This window comes from Vidua chalybeata, chromosome 3 (assembly GCF_026979565.1).
Source record: "Vidua chalybeata isolate OUT-0048 chromosome 3, bVidCha1 merged haplotype, whole genome shotgun sequence".
In the NCBI taxonomy this organism is placed as follows: Eukaryota; Metazoa; Chordata; class Aves; order Passeriformes; family Viduidae; genus Vidua; species Vidua chalybeata.
The window spans coordinates 55,331,802-55,353,467 of NC_071532.1; the positions used below are offsets into that span (position 1 = coordinate 55,331,802).

Genomic DNA, 21,666 nt, shown 5'->3' on the forward strand with positions numbered 1-21,666 from the left:
TTCCCTGCTTGAGCAATTACACAGTCTTCCAGGCCTAGATAGCACTTAGTTACCATAATAGAGTTGTCTATAGGAATGAAGTTTTTACTGGAACAAATCCTAATAGAATTGCACTTTGTAGCTCACCAGTCTGCCTTGAAGTTTTAGCAGCCTATTTTACCTTTGGCTGGCTGAACTGAACACCATAGACAGATGTATGATTCTTATCACTTTGAAGGCTCATTGAATATTTAGTCCATTTGATGTTCTCAGTGGGCTATTTGCTTAGTTAACTTGAGAATAAAAGTGGCTGAACTTCAAAATGGTTGATCCTATGCAGCTTTCATGAAAAGAATTCACTGGTTGTGAATGGACTCTGTCAGAAATGTCAAGTCGTGCATTTTTCCAAGATGTTCATGTAGGACAGACAGCACAGAGACTACAAGAATGTTGATCTCAAAAGTAACTATCATTTTTAGGGAAGTCTATTTCTGTTCAAGACATTGCCCAATTTGATTTCTTTGAGAATCCCTCACTTTTGGATAGTTAGCATCTCAAAATGCTGCCTGGTGTTTGTTGGACAGCTTGCTTCCTTTCTGTGTGGTGTGCTGTTTTTCATTTTACAGCATAGCAGGATATATTATTTGGTGCCACAAAATTTAGTATTGCTTTAATCCTTTCTACCATGTCTATGTTTTTACTGATTTTGAGCTGTTCTGTTGTTTTGCTCTAGTCTCTTTTATTCATGTTAGAGTTATTACAAGATTTGTTACTATAAACAAATATAAATATTTAATATAATTATTGGTGAATATTCTGAATTCATGAACAACACACTAAAAATGCCACTATTGTAAAAGACCTTTATATCCTGGTTTAATCCATTGGACAGTGTGTGCCCAGTTTATCTCCATTAGTTTTATTTCAGTAGATTCTGAGCTTTTCCGTATCCAAATCAAGGTTTTTCCCACTCTTTTTAGGCTAATGAATTCACTTAGACATAGAAAAATGATCATTTTACTACTGTAGTAGAAATTTGCTCCAAGCAGCGCATTTGCTGCAGTGCATTTACGTTTCTGTGTCTTATGACAGAGAAACATTAAACATTCAAATTCCAGTTCAGTTCTGACAGTTTTGCACAAAGTCTCTCGCAAAGGTTGTAGTGCATAATGTTATGAGGAGTCCTATTAATGTCAAACAATATTAGCAAATCTACTGCAAATCAGTGGTGACTGTTCCAGTAATTTGCCTACCTGACAAGATTGGCTTCAAGAAAGCAAGACTCTCCATTGTTTTAGCAGTTCGCGTAAGCACCATAGAGTGTGTAAAAGTTGAATCATATCCCATGCTTTCAATTTTCAGAGATCTGCTACCTTCAAACTGATCTCATAGTTATTTCTGTATAACTCTTTTTTAAGTATCTTTCTTGACTGCAGAATGACTGCTTGAAGCCCTAACTAATAAAGGTACCTGTAGACATACTGGTACTGATCTAGATTACCTATAGATCTATAATCAGCATTTTAAAAAGTATTCTTTAAATTATTTTGTTTAAATGATTTGATGTGAATACTGCTTGTCTTTAAGACTTCTGCTAAAAATTAGACTTCTTTTAAATGTGGCATGTTATTTTCTTAAAATTTGACTTTTTTAAAAGCTCTAAGGGAGTGGGCCAACAACACACAAAGGTGCACAAAAGGTTTTCATGTCAATAGAAATAATGGCTGCAGAACGTGTAAATGGCATCATGCAATGGGCTGTAGCAAAACCCCCAAAATATTTGTTTAGGACTTTTTTTTTTTTTTAATTATGGTCATTGCAGATACTATTGTAGTAGGTAGTTTATAGACAAAAGGATGATTTCTTGTCAGTGTCTTTAAATACTAAAGTCTGAAGGAAAAATTAATTTTTAAACTGGTGTGCTTACTTATTAGCATGAATTATTGAAATAGGAGTGCTACATAGGATAGTTATTCTTATTAATGAAATTCACTGGATTTTCTAGATTTCTATCTGATTTGTCAGTGTCCATACCATCCCTTTAAGTATATATTTAAGGAAAATAAGTAATTATAAGAAAAATGGCAACTTGAGTCTGATCAGTTATATCAGGCTGTTTTCACCTTATCTATTGGTGGAGGAAAAGATATGTGTGTGTAAACACTTAATTTCACTGTCCCCTGTGCCAAATGGGTGAATAAACAGACACCTACAGAGTAGCAAATCTGAATCCTTCAGACTGAGCTGAAACCATTGCACATGATTAACTCAAATGCTGGGTATCCTGATTTTAGCTAAAATCTTCTCCAGGGTGCTGCTTTTAAAAAGTAATTAAGTGTGCCTACAATGGTTTTCTAAATGGTGGTGTTTTAATTTCTGACTGTATTTGTTTGAGTGTGGATACTATGCAAGTGAGTCATATGTGAGTGATATGTTTACATTACATGGAGATTAAGACAGCAGTCAGTGGAGATGAAAATAATAGTGCTGCAGGCTGCTGTACACAGTAAACATAAAATGCAAATACATTAATTGATTAGTTATGAATGCATTCTGCTTCTACATGTGTGGAAGAACAAAATGCAGTCCATTCAGGCAAAATATGGTGCATAGCAATTTAATTTCAGTTTGTTTTATTTTTAGTCACTCAAAACACAGAATAGGAGCAAGTATGCTGCAAGGACTGGAAATGGGAAAGATGCACATAGTCAAAAAAAAAAAAAAAGATATTTTGGACACATCTTCCAATCCACTGCAGAACACATGTGGTTCTCATTTCTTTCTGACCAAAGCGAAGAGCAGTTAGGGGCAGTGCAGTCATGCCCAGACCATGTCCTGGCTTCTAAGAATCAAGACTAAATCACTGCACTGTGCTCTGTTCCTTCCTGTGAAAACCAGAGCACAGAAAAGTGGGGGATAATGTGAGTCTGGATGGCTCAGGAGCATCTGATGCGCTCATGAGAATATGGCCACAACAGGGCCTTACCTTGGATTTAAGGACTGGAAGTCTCCCAAGTCCCACAGTGTAAACATATGCTGTGACAGTCTAAGGGCAGCCAACAGCCTGAGTTAAAGCACATACTCTCTGGTCCTGGCTAAATTTTTCATTTCCCAGATTTCAAAAATTTCATCTGCTTGCACAGTCCACAACATGTGCATCCAAAGAGCCTGTTTGCTGATTGTGCTTGCAATAAATTGACTGAGAACAAAAGAAGACACATTGATTTGTTCAGTTTGTACTTTATTCTAACCTGATGCTTTTTCAAAATGCAACCTTCTTTGGCTGATAAATGGAATAATTCTTTGTATCTTTCTAAGTGGTGGCTAGATAGACACACTCTGTCTCTTAGAAGTGCAGGAAATCAATAAGAATTTCTTAAATTTAAAATACATATTTTGTAAATACGTTTCAGACAGTAAGAGCAGAAAGTCCTCAGCTGTGTGCCAGTTGCTGTGCAGCAGCATGTGACACAGCAGGCAGTGCTGCTGCAGATGTGAGCCTGCTTCTCCATACTTCAGTTTCCTGTAATTATTCCACCACTGTGTGAGTGGGTTTTCTCTGTTTCCACTCTTCCAAATGACATAAAACCTTTGGCTCTCAAAGGACTGTACTGAGGTTATCTGTACATTGTGCAAACCCCAGAAAGCTGATCCCCATAATTTTCTCCAGCAGGGGTTTGGCCAAGGATGACTGGTTCCCTTCCCTTGTGCATGGATTTCCTTTCTGCAGAAACTGGTGGGGAGCAGACTGGTGCTCAGTGGTGGAGTAGGCTATGAGTGATGTGTAGGCCTAGATCCCAAATCTTGGAAATTTAGATAAATGGTCACAGTCTGTTACCTCACCATCTCTGATCATTTCACCATCTACATTCAGTAGAAGCACATATCTGAAAGCTACACTTTGACAAATGCTTTTACCTTAAAATATAAAAATTGGATAAATGCATGAGGAATTAAAAAATATATTCCCATTCTTTATATCAATACTGCTAAGTCTTGTCAACTGAGTAGCAATGGCTGCTGAAAACAATTTTTCTCTCTTTGCTTTCATCCTTTCTTTTATGCAAAACTCTATAGAGTTACTATTAAAGCTAGAAACTTAGAACAAATATATACTTTAGAGCTACCACCAAATTTAATTTGTTTGTTGGGGTTTTTTAAAAAACCAAAACTTTCCTAGCATTGTCCCATAAAAAACATCAACTAGTGATTTAAAGGACAAGAAATGAATTTGCTTTGCCCCTGTGCAATATCTCTAATTGGGGTAATCCACCTGTTTATGGAAGTGTTGATTAAATGATGTAGCTTAAAATATTGCTCCTTTTCATAAGCAGTGTCCCCACAATATTGCTTTCACTCTGCAAGATTCTCTACAGCTGCTTTAAATTAAAACTGTCCTTAATGAAGATAGGAATTGTTATATAACATAATTTATTGAAAGCTTTAGAGAATGTATGCCATACTGCTAATCAAACAAAATTTTCCACTGAGGTGCTCTCCACTGCATTCTATGCTGTGTTTTCATGTGACATTGAAACATTGCAGCTGTTTTGGGACACTTTTCTGTACTTCCAGGTTGATTTAGCAGTATGTCATAAACCAGGAAAACAAAATAAGACAAAAAAGCTCTTTGGTGTTTTTAGCGCAGAGCTATTGAAACCAAAGAAAACAAAAAAGGATACTGAAAATGAGGAGCTGTCAGGGACTTGATTTTCACTAAAGCAAGAAACAAAAAGAATCTTCATATTTTTCAGTCAGTGAGACTTAATCAAGATGCTTTTATTAGATATGTGTGAACTTGACTCTGTTGTGACTCTGTGCATGAGCCTCCTTCTTGTGTTGCCTTGAAGCAGAACCCAGTATTGCCACTCTGCACTGTCCCATCCCCAAGCACCAGGTGCTTGATGTGCCATCTGCTGCTGCACAGTACACACCTGTCAGCAGGATAGCGGACATTAGAGAAAGTATGCATGATGAACATTCCATCAGCATCTTCATAACTGTCTGAAGATGCATAGGTGGTTGTGTTCATTGATCCAAATAATTTGTTGTAAATGTTTTAAAGTAAATATATCCAATTACATTTGTCTTTTTTTGCCTAATCAAAAAATTTGTGTAGAAAAGCAGTTTGTTGGTGACACTGTAGTAGAGAAAGGGTTTGTAAAAATATGAAGATATTTCCTGCCAGTTAAAAGAAGATACTTGATTGAACATATCTGCCTTGCAACAGTTCTTACAGATGCAGAATCATACTGTCAGAGTCCTTGTGTTTTACAGAAACAGTAATTTGACTTTGACCTTTATAATGTTACATTTATAATAATGGCATAATAAAAGTGAGCCTTTTTATTCTCCTTTCAATAGTGTGTATTACTCTGTTGGCCCCTGTAGGGGAATAACATATGAATCTCCACAAAAGATATTTCATATCTGCCTTCATTTTACCAGAGGAAAAAATATCTGTTCAAGTGCTCTAGTGCTCTGACTTAATGAAATTGAAAGTACTGCATATTATCAGAAATTTGAGTATGTTTCAGGCTGATCTAGGAACACTCCAAAAATTCTTAGCATCCTTACATATGTTTCATGGCCCTTGTACAACAGATCAAATACATTATTCAAAGCTAAGTGGCCTACATATCTATTCAAATTCATTGCTTGCTATTTCTTCCACTTCCAGTTGCAAAGCTGAAGGACATCCCTGTCTCACGAGAGTATGCAGTGAACCCAAGTGGTTGTTTTTAAAAGCTGTTTTCCTTTATATGTGTGACAACCTAGGGAAGAAGATCTGTGCCATTCAACCATTTTTACTTAATGAGCACTATGTTGTTAAAAAAGCACTGTGACAAAGCTGCATCAATTTTTGCACACATCTTTTTGCTTTAGGATATCAGCAGTGTAGCTGGGTTGTTGTGGTCCCTGGATGAATTATTCAAGCTCTTGACATCAGAGATTTCTGCTAGCTGATTGGCTGCTGCTGGGATAATAAAATCTTTCCACAGAAAAACAGTGGAGAAGGATGATGGCAGTGAAACCAGCAGAACTGCTGCTTCCAATACAGCTGGCTTTGTCTGGCTGTTGCATCTCTGCAAGAACATATAAGGATGCTTTTAAGGTTTGGCTTCATGTGAATTCTCAGATAAGAGATGGTGGAGGGATTTTTATAAGAGGTCTGCATTTCCAGTAAGGGAAAGAAATTGGATCACTGTTGAAAAATTACTTCTGGCTGTATCCTAAAGAAACGCTGCACATGAGAGAGGGGTTGAATCTGTACCAGCATCCACAGCAGCAGCAGCAGCAGCAGCAGCAACAGCAGCAGCAGCAAGAGCAGCAGCAGTGCCTATGGCTCACTATAAAGGTGCTGGTGGCAGAAATGTCCTGTCATTGAACATGCTTCCTGAATTCTTTCAGTGCCAGCAGGGTAAGTGATGCAAATATGGAGCTGACAGTCCTTGCGAGTGGAGAGGGTAAGGAGCTGTGTGGCACACAGGTTTTGTGGGTGAACAGTGGGATAAACAGTACCTGTGCAGAGAATTTAATCAATGAAAATAACACAGTTGCTTCCAGGTAAATTGAAAAAAAGCATATTTACAATGGAATTTTAAAAATCAATGCACTGCTTGTGTTATGTTGAGACATAGATTTTACAGTAGTAAAATCTGTTCCTTTTAAGCCTATACAAAACAAATGGCAGAACCAAGGAAACTTTATTTAGTAGTTCCAGTTGGGCTCATAAAGAATATATTGCTCACATAATTTCCCTTGAAGCAGCTTATTTAGAAGGGCTGTTTCTGCTGTTTGTTGGTATGACTGAAACTCTGTGTGTCTTCTGCTTATAAAGTGTCTCTTTAGAAGCTGGAAGCTGGTTGTCTGATTTCCAGTTTTTGTCAGAAGGCTGTTTCTTAAATCACCAAGATGCACTGGAACCACAAATTATGGAATAATTTTCTCTCATTTCATTGATGAGAAGTTTAACTTCTGAAGGCTTGGTTTATTTCTTTTGGCGTGTCTTTTTGTGTCAGGATTGCTGGGGAGTTTTTTGAGTTGCAGAAGTGTGAATTAAGGCAGAACTGGATTAATTCTCTGTGTGCTTGATCTCTATCCCTACATGTATTCACACACAACCCAATAGAAGTGTGCAAGTACTTCCATGGAAATTAATTTGGCTACCTTTATAGGTAATTGCAGAGCACAGCTGACATTTACTGTGTGTCAAAAGGAAAGCTTGTTCATGGTTAGGAACCATGCAGTGAGAAGTCTGTTTTTCAGAATGTAGAAACAATTGTCACATACAAAGTCAAGACACATCCCTGCAAAAAATAGTCAGTGTGGAATGAAGCATGATGAAGTATCTTAGTGATATTTTTCATAACTTGCCCATGAGTGCAACAAGTAGATTCTGAGTATGTAATAAATTTTAAAAAACTTATGTAATCCTGCCTACCCAATGATATCAAAGGAAACTATAGAATGCAGAATTATTTTCTTAGGCATAAAGTGTGATAATCTAGCAATAGATGCTGGTGAGTGTAGGTATCTTTTTTTCTCTTGTATTTCTTATATGTGAGATGGTATTTATATATAAAAGAAATATTTGTGAATTATAATGCACAGATATTTTTGGGAGCTTGTATATGGCCAGTGACCAACTAAAGATAACATTTTGACCTATGAATTTTGTGTGGTGATTTCTATCCCTATGTACCCTAATTGTGAAGCAGCATTACATGAGTGTAAATTAGGGAGTTTATTGCTAGGAATGCAACAAGCTTTGTACTTCCCTATTCCAGAACTTTAGTGGGTGCTAAGGAATATTCCATTTTAATTTTACAGATGTGGAATAGGAAAAATGCTGTTCAGTGCTGCCCAAGTCACTAGCAAATGCAGGAGCTAAAATTAGATAGTCTATCTGTAGGTTTTGGGATATGTGCATATTCATATGAAAAGTAAATATCAAAGAGCAATTGTATTTATTTGAATTTTCTGTTGGGAAATGAAGGTGTTCATTCAGAACTGATGATGGTAATAACATGATTTTTTTTTTTCCATGAAATAGATATTTTCTCCTATTTTTGAAAGAAAAATCTCTGTCGTAAATACTTGAATACTTCTGCTGTGAAATTATTCCATGTGTCAAAACTGACTGCCCACAAGAAAGGGGCAGGACTTGGTGGATTGGTTATAATGCTGCAATGCTCTTCCCTCCACTGCTGTGACCCTTGCTGCTGAAGCTGGAGGAGCTGATTCAGGAGCTATTTTTATCTGTGCATCTGGCAGCTGTCCCACAGGGATGATCTGACAGTCAGGGAAATTCACTATAAACCAGACAAGTTTGGTACTTCAAGACAGAACTAAGGGACTTGTAACTAGTGACGTAGAAAATGCCTGAACTAGCTAATGGCTCCTTCCTGGCAGGAGCTCCCAGGGGACAAATAAGTTTGATAATGCAATTTCAAATCTTTAATTCAACATTCTAAACATTTTCAAATACATATGATAAGAAGTATTTTTTTCTAAGTCCCTAGCTGACTTTCTACATAAAAGCAGCTTGGCTGTGGGAGATGTGGGTTCTAGTTAAAAAGTATAGAGAAGTTCTAGGTGCTCAGACCTTGAGTAAGTATAGTATGGATTTAAAACTCAAATTTATCTTGACATTTAGATTTTAAATTGTGTCTTTCTGGTCATTAGCTTATTAAGACTTGAACTTTGCTATGAAACTCTTCAAATAGTCGGATATCAGAGCATTAATAAGAAGTATTTCTTATGCGTATTTAGAGGCAAAATTGACTGTCTCAATAAAATACAGAGTTATTTCTGGCAAGTTAAGAATATATTTGTTATCAGTAGGAAATTTTACTCTTCCACCATGTAAATCTGAAAGTATCCAGTGATGTCTAATCAAACTGATTTCCTTTTATTTTCAGATGAGCAAGAGTCAGTGCAGAAACGGACTTTCACAAAATGGATCAATACTCATCTGGCTAAGGTAACACATGGCTTTGAAACTTTTTTTTTAAGAAAAACAAACCTTTTAATCTATGCCTATACAACCCAGGAGTATAGAATATGTCAGATTTTTCTGAGCAGTATTTCCTAAAGTTAACAAAGGATCTCCTGGTCTGCACACCATTGGGGATGCATCTCAGCTTGGTAATGGTCAGCTGCAGAACTGCGAATGCTGTTCAGAGGCAGCCACCCAGATTCTCTGGCCAGAACTGAAAGGTAGCACATTACCTGGTATTTCAGCCAGAGGAAACATCTGAAACTGTTTTCTATTAAATGGAAATACTAGACTTATTGCACACAATATATTCGAATAAAACTTAAGTCATGTCTTCTATAGTTTGATCTGGTTACAGACATAGGTAGTGCTTCATGAACCCAATGCTGAATTAATTATCTGATGCATTATGAGATTTGTAATCAAACTATTGTTGATTCTCCTTAACACAACTTAAAACTCCTGGTTTTGCCTTTAGAAGAGTAAGGGACTCTGATTTACACACAGTTTAAAAGTATTAAGCTACAATTAGTACCAACCTTATCTGAAAACATGAACAGTGAGATTCAGTTTGGCATTCCTGGAGTTTTCACACAACACAGCTCTAACCATAGTTATCAATTAGTCCAATAAATTAAAATTTTAAACTCTAAGAGCAGCTTTTTGAAGTGTGTATTTTTAAGGCTGAAGATTAATGACCACGAAAATTGAGTAAAGAACCGCTGTAACAGCTGTAGCACTGTTTTAACTTTTGTGTAAGGAACTTTTGTGTAAGGCAAAAAATACCCTCAAAAATGAACTGTGCAAAGCAGGAAGCCCATATAATGCTGTATCGTGTGATTTGATCTGACAAGACAATATGGTAGAGCAGCAATATTTATTATTGCTGAGGAACGTCATGGAAGAACTTACTGTGAAATTAACCACACTGGCATTGTAAAATTCAACTGCAAGAACGAAGTTATCTTCAGGACTTCTTGGCAGTGGATTCTCACTGGAAACGAGGTCTGTCCCCATATTGTTTTTAAAATAATTTGGAAAAACCCCCCATGTAGGAGAGAACTTAAGCACTCTGTTCTGTTTACATCAACTGAAATGAAAAGGCATTCAGTGTTTGCTAAAGCATCAACTAAGGGGGCTGTGAACAAGTGTCAGAGGAGAAAAATAACTCTTATTTCATGTTCATCTGTTTCTTAATTGTGTTGTGTCATTAATGATAATCTGATAATTATAGAAAAGTAGAACTATTAGGTATGTTATCTATACCATGTTGTTAGATATTAGAGTGTGTGTGTGCATGACATGATAATTCCCTAGTCTACAGACTAATCCTTGGCAAGAGACAAAGTAGTAGCAGCTGCCACTAAGAGATCTTGCCATGGATTGGGGTTTGTGAATGTTTCCTGCTGTGCTAGTCCATGAGAGGCCATGAGAGCTCAGATAAACCTTTTGACTTGCATGATCTAGGTGTGTAGTTCCTTAATGTGCCTGATACCATAAAGACGGATCAAACACATTCAAACAAGGCAGTTATGCAGCCAGAGCCCTGACTTTTAGTACCTGAGCTCCTAGTTACTTGTAGTAACTGATTTGTCTTAATTCACACTTCAGCAGAAAAGCTGTGTCTGTGACACTTTTATTGATGGCTTTCAGCACGTTTGCCTCACTGCCTAAGTCAGATCATCTGGCTCTGCTTCCCATTTTTGCGGTTATGCTGCCAAAGGGAATCACTGTTTATAGAAATTAGACTCAATTAAAGTGACCCATGCCATTCAAATTCTTGGGTGTTTAAAGCTTAAGCTTTTAAGACTTTGTTAGTTACGTTTTTGGAAATACATAAGTGGAAATATGTTTTCTGAGTTAATCACAACTGTAGGAAATACATGTGGGTCTCTGAAGTGCCCAGGACTCCCCTTGCAGTCATGTTCTGTTTTTTAACTCAAAATTTCAATATTTAGGCTATTTGAGTTTTGTAAAAGGTTGTTGTGGTTTTGATTGTTTCAAAAGAAACTGGAGATATGTAAGATCTCCATTGTCTGGAAGCCTTTGAAATGTGGTACAGAAACATCCTGGAAGGAGACCCACTTTTAGGCAGCACGGTCTGCATTTTGCTCTCATCTTTGACCCAAGAAAAAGTGGAGCATCTACAAGTCTGGTACCTAGTGAGGAGCACTGTGAAGTGCTGGCCTAAACTTGCAGCAGAGAAGCAGCAATAGATGGTGCACCCCTGGAGGCGATAAAGCTGCTGGGAGTGAAGGAGTGAAGCTGAGCCAGGGGAAAAAGGGGTACACAGGGGGAAGGTGATTAGAATTTTGCCTTTGTGTCTCACCATTGATCTAGAAACACTGTGCTACATTTGACTCAGTATATGCACTCCAAATTAACAAGTAAATTAATACGAAATTGTCTCTCTGTCTCTTAGCTACTCTTGGAAAACTCTGGGTTTCTTTCTTTTTATTGGCATTTTTGATAATCTCATAAAATTATTAATGGAAAAAGTAATAGGAAGAAATAAGAGAAAACTGAAAACTATAATTAGGGTATCTGTTACTCTTAACACTGTGGCTATCTAAAGAAATATTTCACCATAAATGAGTTTGAGGGGCTTTGAAAATAAGTACTGCATAAAACCTCAAAAGCAGGAGAAAGTGATGGTTTCTATGCAAAGATTAATGGGGTTTTACTGAAGCAATTTGAAAGATGGTTTAGAGGTAGCAAAGGAAAGGAAACTACTCAGGTAGAGTTGTCATCCTTATACTGTGTTGATTGAGTAGAGCAAAGGTGGATCTAAAAAGGATCAGTTTCTCACATTGTGAGGAGTAGTGATATGAAAGAAATGGAAACACAGAAGTGATTTGATTATTTTAGGTAGAACCAATACAAATTTATAGCTTGGGAACATAAAGCAGTTATGAGATTGTTTGTCAGGGTTTGCTAGGAGTGAAAGATTCTTCCCTGCTAATCTGAAAGATCTTAGTGCATGTTTTTCATCTAAAAAATAATTTTCTAATTGAAACAGAAACTAATTCAGTAACTAAGGTTATCAAGTACATTTAACCACTTATTTTTGGCTATTTAATGTTAAGAATGGCTTTGAAAATAGGGATACAAATAAATACGAATGAGCAAAACAGATACAGAAACTACAGTAACGAGACTACTGCTGAAATTTCTTCACCAAAAGAGTGAACAGGCACTGGAATTGGCTGCCTATGAAAGTGGTTGAGTCATTGCTCCTGGAAGTATTTAAAAGAGGTGCAGATGTGGCACTTAGGGCCATGGCTTAGTGGTGGACCTGTCAGTATTAGGTTAATGGTTGGACTTGATTTTAAAGCAAGTTTCCAGTCTAAATGGTTTAATGATTCTATGCACTGAAATTTATGAAAGGCAATAGGAGAAAGGTGTGAATTTTTTATTCTCTTTCACTCTTATGATAGAATGCTACCTTTTTAAATTTATGTTTCGTTTGTCAAAGATGTTCTTTCACAAGCAGAGGACAAGTAAAGGACTTGGCATCAGCTAATTATTGGACAACTCAAAAGATGGAGGTAAAACAGCATTGGTGCTAGTTGTGCCCTCACCCAGAGGGGATGAACAGAGAGGAAAGGCCTGCAAGTATGCTAACTAGCAGGTGTGTAATGCAGCTTCATTTTGGGCAAGCTGTTAGCACAAGGCTGCATCTGTCCCTCTTCTGTGTCCCTAAGCCCAGCTGTCTCTGTTCTGTGATTCTGAGCAGTAATCTGGTGAGACTTATCAATTGGAAATCATGTTTTCTCTGCCAGCCACTTGCAGAAATTGGGTCACAACCTTTGAAATTAATGTGGTCTAATTTCTGGCCATCCTTTTGAATTTTTGTGCATCTGTGCAGTTCTATGATAAATGCGATATGCATGTGTAACAGGACAAGGAGTTTTCTGATTCCATATAATTTATTCATATTTTTCTATGCTTTTAGAAGTGTCCTTCCTCATCTCAATCTCAGCTTCAAAATATAGACATAATTTCAGCATGCTTCTAATTATCTTTTGAAGTATCTTTTCAAAATCTAAATTTAAAATACAGAACAAATTTACACCAAATATTTCAAAAAGGAGACATTACTTGCATTCAGAACAGCAATTACTTAAATATTTTTTTTCATTTCATTACCTATGCCAATTTTTGAGGTGGGAGATTACATGAGTAAAGAGGATGAAAAATATATCACTCTCTTTAATAGCTAAGGCATGTGCTTTTTATTGCCTTTCTCGCATTTCATGAAAGTTTGGGGGAATAGTAGTTTCAAAGTTTGAGACACAGACTGTAAATTGGTTTAACCCAATCAAAAAATATTTTTATTTCCAGGTGTAGGGATAATTTTAGTATTTGTACTCACCAAAGTATTGCTGTAAACTCACTGGTAGAGTGAACAACAAATACCTACTAAAAGAAATTACTATTTATTTTTTGTTTCTATTAAGAGGATGCACACATATAAAAAAACAAAAGCAGAAGATGGATATCAATTAAAAATAAAACTAAGAATGGATGAAAAATTTTGATTTTATTTATGCAATATTTATATAATGCTGAATTAAACCTGGACATTAAACCTCATGTTAAAGCTTTTGAAACTGTAAAATTATATCTTTCATAGCAAAGAAAGGAAAGACTCGGAGCTTTCACACACAGTGCTGTCCGTGATGTTAGCTTGTTCTTAAAATTTAAATGTAACTTGGTCTTTCATCAGCCTCATCAGTTTTCATCATTTAACTGAGTCTGGTCCTTTTGGTCTTTTTCAAGTGGGAAAACAGAGGCTCCCAGTATCCTCCTTACTGACACAGGAAAAAAAAAAAATAAGCTACTGCCCACCTTGACTACATAATGAGGAAAATCTGACTGGTAGTTTTCTGCTTCAACAGTTACTATATGTTTTCAGCTAGTATTGCATATAACCTCTAATGTTAAACAGTGAATGCTAAATTAATTTGTGTGATGAAATTAGTCATGCAAAACTTAGGACTGAGAGCCTCAGCTTTAGAAATTAAAAAAAGTCACTAACAGTCACTAAAGGACTAACAGTCACTAACAGTCACTAAAGGAACATGAAAACATGCACAGGGATTTAGGAATTAAATTGTAGCAGAGGAGGGGTCCAGCTATTACAGAATAATGGAAATTTCATATTGTCTTTGCTGTTCTCACATATATTTCCCTGCAGAGACAAATTCAGTAGTTACATAGATTTGCTCCTGTTTGTGCTTGTGGATAGATTTTCATACATTTTTCAGCAGTTTTTGAAAGATTATTTGAAAATTTATGTAGCAAAAATAGTATTCAATGTCTGCATTGGCATTCATTATGATGCAGATGCTGTTATTTGTATAGTATGATTTATTCATTAGAGAAGTTAAGTACAGGGTGTGAGGAAAAGATTCCTGTAGAAAAGATGCAAATGAGAAATTAAATGCGGACAAAGTCTTGCAATAAAAGAGTAAAACGTAGCAAATATATATTTGTTCCATATCTGAAGTTTGTATTTTACAAAACTTATTTTACTGCATGCAAGGAAGAATTTCTAGAGATTTCAGGTCTACTAAAAATCTTTTTTTGAGGCTTATGAGTCAAATTTTTTATATGTACCAGTATTCAGTTCTTTAGGAAATTTGGGATATTTCCTGGAGACTACAGCAAATTAGACATGTTTTAAGAGCAACAAGTTTATGAAAAGCATTCTTCCACAGTTCCCACTTATGATCAGTCTTAAATACAGTCATTTAAATAAATATTTAATATGACGAAAATCTAGTTTATTAGCCTTGAAGATTTGTTCTCATTTAATTCATATTCCTCCTACAGATCACATGAATTTACTTGTTCTGAGTGTGACTCCTTCCTTGGGACATGACTGTTCCTAAATATCATTATCACTATAAAATACACTACTGTGATTGGATAAACTGCAATAAACGAGTCTTTAATAGAATTCATGCAATGCAATATGTAGCAGATCATTAATCTTAATTTGCTGGTTTTCCTTCTTGAAAAAGCTTGGAAAAGGGCTTCATCAAATACTGAGGCACCTGAAATCATTCTATAGACTACCTGACAAGTTGGTCAGATTTAATATTTCATTTTTCATTGAAGTATATTCTGAGTTCTGCCAAGAAATTTTGTTCAAAAAGTTTATAATTGAAGGCTTTTCTTTACTATTATAGGAAAATTCTTTACACAGGCTTTCCAACATTCAAAATAGAGTGTATTAGGATCATTGCAGCTGATTGCCTTGCTAGTGCCATACCCTTATGTGCAAAAAGCCAAAATCTAAAGTACATTCAACATTTTAGAATTGCAAAAATTTGAGTTAGTTTTCTTTCCTTGCTTTTATTGATTTACAGATAGTATTTTGGCAGTGCATTAAGAAACTAAGTGAAAATTTGTTAAGTCTGAATCACTAAAAAGTTTTCAATATATTCTAAGTGAATATAGCTTAAAAAAACCCCAAACCTTTCTTCTCTGGAGGCTAATGAGAAATTAGCATTCACCTTCATCTTTCACTTCATTCGACATTATATATGCAGCCAAGGAGTAGGTATTTACCCATTCCAACAGAAGATGTGTTACTATCAGTGGAGGATCTGCTAGAAAACAATTAAGTAGCTTAAGCCATACTGTGCAATGGTTCATATGTAAAAATAAGTACATGTGAACTTCTCAGTAGCAGCTAGTGTGTGTATCAACACGGGGAATAAGATTGATATCTATGCTTGTGTAAAAGAGGAGCCTATTTTTCCATATATGCCACTAGAAATATAACTAATTCCACATTTCTGAGAGTGACTGAAATAATAATAATAATCATCATCATCATCATCTAAATTCCATGCTTATGTGCCCAGAGTAGAGTAGTTTAAAAAAAAAAAAAAAAAAAGGTGATTTATGAAACATGATGACAGTGTAACCTCATTGTAATTAGGTGTTAACATCTTCAGGGTAGTGTAAAGCATTATATTATATAATGTATTACTGAGAACATTTCTGGCAGTCTATATAATTAATTAAATTTCCATATTAGAGGGGTCTTACACAGGAGATCTTGTGACACAGGTATTGTAATTGCCTTATATTCCAGTTTTATTGGTGTAAAGATCCAGTTTTATTGGTGTAAAATCTGTGGTGTATGCTGCTAAACACTGGCAGTGTTTGCAATTATGCCACCTTCCAGCAACAAAAAGTGCATTTCAGCTTGCTGAGTTAAGGACTATTGTGATTCTCACACTTCAGAGCAGGAGCTCTTACCAACTTCGGTGCTCGATGGTTTCTTTTCTGCTTTTCATCCTATTCAGTGCTGTCTCTACAGCTGTTTTTCCCCAAACTGATATTTGATTCAAGTAGAAAGTACTCTAGATGTTAATTTGATTGGGATGCTTTCACTGCCTTACCATAGTAGCAAGACTCACTTCGGGTGTAAATCTAGTTTTTGTAACTTCTGTAAATACCACTGAATACCACTGCTGTGGTGGTATTCTGTCAATACCACAACTCTGGTGGTTCAGAGCAAGAGTTTGGCTTGGATAATCAGAGGTTTTATCTACAGAATGAAGCTATACACTGGGGAAAACTGAAGTACTTCCCAGACTTGCTTTGCAGATGAACTCCCAAAGACTTTTGGCTTCATGTTGGGATGAGACAAATTCTGAACTCTACCTTGATTTGTGAGTAAGGATACCAAAAGCACACAAGTTGGAAGGGAGCTGTGTTATGCTCAAAATGGTTGTCTGGCAAGCACATTATGGGCACCAGAATCAAGGGGTACTGTAAATCTCATTTACCATTGAATCTACATGTATCCTAAATTTCCCACTATAAGAAACCCGTCTCTCTTCATTGCTGTAGAGTCAATTTCAAGAGACAAACTTCACTATTGGGGCATTTGGATAGGTGGATTTTTAGGCCTTCACATCCTGTTGGATTAGGATGGCAGCTGCTGTAATCCTCTCGTCTTTATGGCTGAATTATTTTAGTACATAATTCTTTAGTGTTTTGTCATGTGGTAATACTGATAAAACCAAAGCTGCTCCAAGCTTCAAACAGGAAATTATAACATAGAAGGTGAGGAAAATTAATTGCCTTTGTATCAACTGCCTTTGATGCAAGACTGGGACAAATTAATCTTCAGTGACCTGCTTGTTCCATTGATTTCTTTGGTGTTACATTAAGGAAAAACATGATCCAAAGAAGCACGTTATCTATTGCATTGCTAGGAAATCAAAAAGAGCTATGACTAAATATACCCTCATAATTGTAGTGCTGCTTTATTTTATATACATGAGAAAATAGGCTGTTCTATTAGTGTGACTATTAGAGCATGTCAAATCTGGGATGAAGTCTGCTTCTAGAAGAGGAGTTCTTTTTTCACTCTATGCCAAAATTATGTTTCATTGAAATACTATTTCATGCAAGCTGAACAATTTTTTTTTATTTGGGGAGTCAGAATCTTTTTCTTTCTCCTGATTTGTTAGTGCATTTTTGCCTTTTCAAAAGCAATATTTCATTTGTTGGATTCATCTTTTCGAATATCTATTTCTGCACAAAAAAAAAAAAATAGATAATTTGTTGTGCAAGCACTTCTATTAACAAGGACCCCAAAAGTAAATTATTAAACCTAAATTAGTTTCAAGAATTTTGTAGTCTTACTGTAATTTTAGTGAATGAACAGGTATTAGTATTATTATCATTATTTTTATTATTATCATCATCATTATTATGATCATGATTATCATTATAAGGTATATGAATTCTCACAAGCTGATGGAAGCTGGAGGATGCCTATTCTATTTATCAGCTGGACCAAGTTTAAACTTTTTGTTTCTGGGAGATGTTTTGTGATCATTAAACACTGACCAGCTGAGAGTCATAATTCCACCATTAAGAATTGTGTGCATTTAAGAATACATAGTTTTATTATGCAACCTTGTTATTTAAAATTTCTAAAATATCATCTGTTTACATATTTTTGAGTATTTTCGTTGTTATTCTTGTGTAGGTAAACACATTTGGTAAGCAGTTTATCTTAAGTAGGAGCTGAGACAGTGCTGACAGCATCCAAAGGCTGCAAGGCTGGAGGAGAGGAGAGAAAATACAGCAACTCAGTGTAACAACTGTCAGCTGTGAGAAAGTGGCAGCATCACTCAACCTGCTACAGTACACTAGGGATCTTCTCTTCATACAGTTCCTCCTATTGCTTGGACTGAGAGAGTGAAATTTCTTTTAAATACTTAACACGAGGGAAAGTAATCTGATGGATTGAAATGTGACTATAATAGTACATCCATAAGTTGTGTGTGTATTTTGTAGAACCAGAGGCAGCTGTTGGTGTGTTTCTCTGCTTGTTGCAGGGGCCAGGAGGTTTTTCCTTTGTATCATCAGTTGCAGAAATCCACAAAATTTTACAGTCCTGTGTCAGAAATGTTAAGTAAACAATGTGGTGGCAAAGCAGTGGATAAAGGATATGTTGACATGAAACATTATAAAATACAAAGAAGGCGACCAGCCACTCGCTTTGGGTTTCTGTTCAAGAGGAATGGAATTAGGATGTAATAGTGGTGAGCCTTTATGATATCTGAAGCCTTCTCCCTTTTCAGCGCAATCCTCCCATGCTGGTGAATGACCTATTTGAAGATATCAAAGATGGGGTAATGCTAATTGCCCTTTTGGAGGTTCTTTCAGGGCAGAAGCTGGTAAGTTCTTCCTTCTACAACAACTTTCTTCTTCTTTACACAAAATAGTTGCATAACTTCTGTGGGGTACAATTTTCTAATAAGTTTCTGTATTTATCTACTGTAAAAAAAGGTACTGCTTCATAGGAAAATAAGTTTTTCACTGAGTAGATTATCTGATTACAAAGCATTATTGGAGATTATTGCAGGCATGCTTGATTGTATGCATTTTTTATTAATTTTGCCATGTAGCTCATAAAAATTTCTTATTTGTTTTAGTCTTTGCAGTTCATGTGGGTTTTGCTGCTATGACACAATCAAGGTCTAAACTGCAAATTATTTCTATGCATCTTGAAAAAAAATGAGACTTCTCCTGTTAAATTTATGGCTGTCTCAAAAAAACCTCATGCAAGCTCCTCAAATTTCTTGAGGGCTTATATCCATTTGCCTTGACAGTTGCTCTGCTACTGTAAAGAGCCTTAAGTGATGCCAAATGGCTTTTTCACAGCCAAGTTATGTACAGAGGGGATTGTGTGCACGCAGCAAACAGGCTGTCTCTTGGGAGGCAAGCTAGTTTTGTGCATAGAGGAGAAAAATGAAAATATTTTAGACCAAGGGCTCTGACTTTCCCCAAACTAGCTCACAGATCAGGTGGCAGCATCTGAAGGAGCAGTGCAGTCTGTTGTTCAGCTGGCTCCAGGCTCCTTCACATGCAAGCAGTTTGCTTTCCTTTTCATATTTCACCTTTATTTTGATTGCAGGTGAACCCCAAAATTAGGCAGTAAATCAGACTGCAAAAGCGATTTTACTGTGAAATGGGATAAAGCTGTACTTTCCAGTGTGTTTCTGCTCCTTTGAAATATATCCCTTTCAGTTTCTGTTAGTCTGAGACAGAAAGCCTCCCTCTTGTGGCAAACTAGAAGTAGTAAAACCGGAAAAGAATTTTAGTGATGGCACCTGTTGCAGTGAAATTCACTGGATTGTATCCTGCCTATATTAATTAGGGAAAGACAAGAGATATGCCAAAACTAGAATAGTGTCTGGTGAACTTCAAGGTTATGTATACCAGCACATGATATCCTGTAGTAACTGCAAGAGGGATTCAGAATTTATAGCAGGCCTTTGTTAAAGCCATTTGTAACATCATGAACAGGAATTTAAATTACAATAGTTGCACATCTGCATTACAGTATAAAATTCTATGGGGAATTTAATCCCACTGTCCAGTATTAGAAACCTAACATATGTTCTTGATTGAATTAAAAAAATTCTGTCTTTTTTTAGCCTACATGTCTTAAGTTCAGTGAAATTAATTTTTTAATGGGAATTTAGCCGAATTAGTACCTAATTGCCAATAAGGTACTAGAGAGATGGGATGAAAATTCCTAGGTAAAATGTCTTCACTGCAGACTGATTTTTAAAAATAACAATCGCTTTGACTTATACACTGCAGGCAAAAATATTTCACTGAATGTTGTCTTCTCTAAAGTATATATATATATATATATATATATATATATATATATATATATATACACATTATATGTGTGTCTTTGCCTGTGTACAAAAATAGTTGTAGTTATTTTACATTAGAAAAAGAGTTCTCTGATTTAATAATATTTATGGACTGAAGCCAACAGTTTGCATTCTAAGATTAAGACATATGTAACTTTTTTTTAGTAGAATTATTACACTTGCGTCTGCCCTGTATCTGTCAGTCCTCCCTGTGATGTATATGCAAAGGTAAAATTCAACAATTTCACTGTTCCAAGGAGCATTTTTACATAGGCATTGATAATAAATCTGGAAGTTCCATTTTTGAAGCAAACTGGCATAAATCTAATTGAAGTTTAATCTGTTCTTTCTCTTTAAGCCATGTGAGCAGGGACGTCAGCTGAAGCGAATTCACTGGGTTGCCAACATTGGCACAGCTCTTAAGTTTCTAGAAGGTAGACGGGTAGGTATGGTGGCACTTAGCCCTGGATTTACTTCTTTTTTTCTTTGTCTCCATAAGGATATGATTTGTATCCACCCATCTGTTTTTATTCTCCAAAATTTGAGCTATGTATGCAGTCTTCAGTTTCTACACAATGTCTAAAAGCTGCTGTAAAGTAAAAATTGTAAGGTCCAACACTAATATGTGGCAATACACAGGGTGAAACTTATCTTTTTTGGTTTTTGTTTTTTAAATTAATAATGGATCACCTTGGAGGATTTTTTTTTTTTAGATGTGCTTATTGGCTCTTCATGATCTCTATTTCCTTGTTGCTGTTATCAGCAAAGACTGAACTTTATTTCAGGAGAGACACTCATTTACAATTTAAAAAAAATAGATTCCTGGTCTTCACTAGCTTTTATATGCAAAAATCTATTCCCTGAAATTACAGATATGAAAATTTAGGGCCATATGACCCCTTATTAGCTTGCCAGGACTTCAGACTAATTCCTGGATTTATTCTGGTACAGTCAGTGCTGTGGCTATTTTAGAAAAGAAAAAATAATAATTTTTAAATTTAACAAAAGAAGAAAAACTAAAAACTCATTTTCATCTAGCTATGAATATCTTACAAAAGCAATGCATTTCTACCCTTTTTCCTGACTTCTCTGTGTACCATAATGACTCAGATCTGTATTTTTTCATTGGATTGTAGGTATTTTGTCCCCTAATTTCTGCATTTTATTTCAGTTTTTGTCAATGTGAATGTTACACCTGATGAATTTTACGTCTCCACAATACTGTTCACTGGGAGTTGTTGGATTTTGGCAATCTTTCCCTCTCTTTGACATGTAGACCTAATTACAGTTATGTTATATGGGAAACAATCTTAGCAGATGTCTGTAAAAATAAATCTAAAAGAGAACTTATTAAAATTGAAAATGTATAACCAAAGCAAAGACAAATATATTTCTGAAGCAAAAGTGCACTTTAGCTCACGACCTACCTATTTGAGGAAGTATAGTTTGTTAATACAAAGCATAAGGCAAGGC

General features: G+C 35.8%; 1 protein-coding gene across 1 annotated transcript in view; it reads left to right on the forward strand.

The window, feature by feature from the left end:
• The window catches only part of SYNE1 (spectrin repeat containing nuclear envelope protein 1), a 279,857-nt gene that overhangs the window by 31,441 nt on the left and 226,750 nt on the right, over positions 1 to 21,666 (forward strand). Inside the window, exons 2-4 of the mRNA XM_053939505.1 lie at positions 8,904 to 8,965; positions 18,604 to 18,699; positions 20,552 to 20,635. Of these exons, the coding sequence (XP_053795480.1) occupies positions 8,904 to 8,965; positions 18,604 to 18,699; positions 20,552 to 20,635 (242 nt within the window). The remainder of the gene's footprint in view (positions 1 to 8,903; positions 8,966 to 18,603; positions 18,700 to 20,551; positions 20,636 to 21,666) is intronic.